At 35.3% G+C, this 1,486-nt stretch overlaps 1 protein-coding gene across 1 annotated transcript; it reads right to left on the bottom strand.

Annotated features, from left to right (window-relative positions):
• Window positions 1-358: 358 nt before the first annotated feature.
• On the bottom strand, window positions 359-1,247 carry LOC25493304 (vacuolar iron transporter homolog 4). The gene has a single exon (XM_013601774.3). The coding sequence runs from the start codon at window positions 1,186-1,188 to the stop codon at window positions 514-516; it is 675 nt and encodes a 224-aa protein (XP_013457228.2). The 5' UTR covers window positions 1,189-1,247; the 3' UTR covers window positions 359-513.
• Window positions 1,248-1,486: the final 239 nt, after the last annotated feature.

Genomic DNA, 1,486 nt, shown 5'->3' with positions numbered 1-1,486 from the left:
ATAAGTGTTCCTTCACTTCCACAATTCTCCATCCAAACTTATCCTAAAAGGGGAAAAAACACAAAACATATACTCTAGTATACATTTACAAATACCACCAGCATCATTTAATCCACGTGTGACCCGTAAAAGCCACATGCATGTGTATTTTTGTAACTATAATTCAAAAAAGAGTAACTTTGTGCATGTAATGATACCTAACCAATCTGCAAAAATTAAAACCAATCCGAGAAATGGGTAAAACTTAAATGGAGCATACGTAATTTTGCCTAGGAGAGCTATTAACAATCTCGCATTTTAGTTCAGATCGTCATGACAAATAACATTTTAGATCTTGTTATTGCCAAACAATTTAATATGTAATCATTTTCTATATCTATATATAATTGACGGATAATACATGACATCCTTTAGATTTTACATTTATTTGATGGACTTCTTCAACAAAAAAAAAGCATGATTATCATATAAGTTCATTTATCACGAAATAAAACGATAACATTATTAAAGTGATCAAAGTCCAGTATTGCCAATCAATTTAGTGAAACCAAAAGTAATGGCCATAGCCATCCAACCTCCAATAAGAACTCTAACACAAGACCTCATCAAAGGAGTTTTTCCAACCAATGCACCAACTCCTCCAAACACCAACAATGCAAAGCTAACCACAGCAGCAACAACACCCATTCTGGTTTTGTGATTCTTTATAAATGCAGCTGCTAGCAATGGCATCACTGCACCAATAGAAAATGCAAGTGCTGATGCTAGGGCTGCTTGAAATGGATTTGGCAATTTCTCCCTTTCACTACTTTCATCATCATTGTTATTATTATTAGCTTCTCTTTCTCTTTTTATCTGAGCTATCTCAATGTCATATTGAGTATAAACAGAAACAAACTCACCAATTGCCATGCTACAAGCACCCGCTACTAAACCAGCGAAACCAGCTAGGAGCATTACTTTGATGTCTTCTTTTATAGCTCCAACACCAATCATCAACGATGCAACGGTGATTAGTCCATCATTGGCTCCTAACATGGCTGCTCTAAGCCATTGTGCCCTTTGAAAGTAATCAATGTTGTTGCTCTCTTTTTCAACTTTGAGAGAACTATTAGCATGGATAGGGATCTCAACCACGAAATTGTTTGGTGAGGTTCCAATAGTTTTTGGTCCAAGTTGTGAGGCCATGAAGGACAAATTAGGGTACAATTATAAATCAAGTGTTGAAATATAAGAGGAAATTGGAATATGATATTAAGAGCTTGTGGAGAACTCATGCTTCTAATCAAGTGTATTTATAGCTAGAGATCGAGGGGGTATGATTATTCAACTTTAGGTTTAGTGACTGATGTATATGGTCACATAAATTCATATTGATAAAGGGGAGGAGGTAGTGAGGAGGGCACCATCTACAAGTTGGTGACAATTTTCTTAATTAAAGTAATGATTTTGGCACGCAATTAAAAATTCAATACCTAACAGTGAA

Source organism: Medicago truncatula, chromosome 4 (assembly GCF_003473485.1).
Source record: "Medicago truncatula cultivar Jemalong A17 chromosome 4, MtrunA17r5.0-ANR, whole genome shotgun sequence".
Taxonomy (NCBI): domain Eukaryota; kingdom Viridiplantae; phylum Streptophyta; class Magnoliopsida; order Fabales; family Fabaceae; genus Medicago; species Medicago truncatula.
Note: the sequence above shows the minus strand (reverse complement) of the source record. Positions and strands in the feature narration are given on the sequence as shown.

Bases quoted from the DNA above. Each gene is read 5' to 3' on its own strand.
- LOC25493304 (XM_013601774.3), bottom strand. From the start codon at position 1,188: ATGGCCTCACAACTTGGACCAAAAACTATTGGAACCTCACCAAACAAT.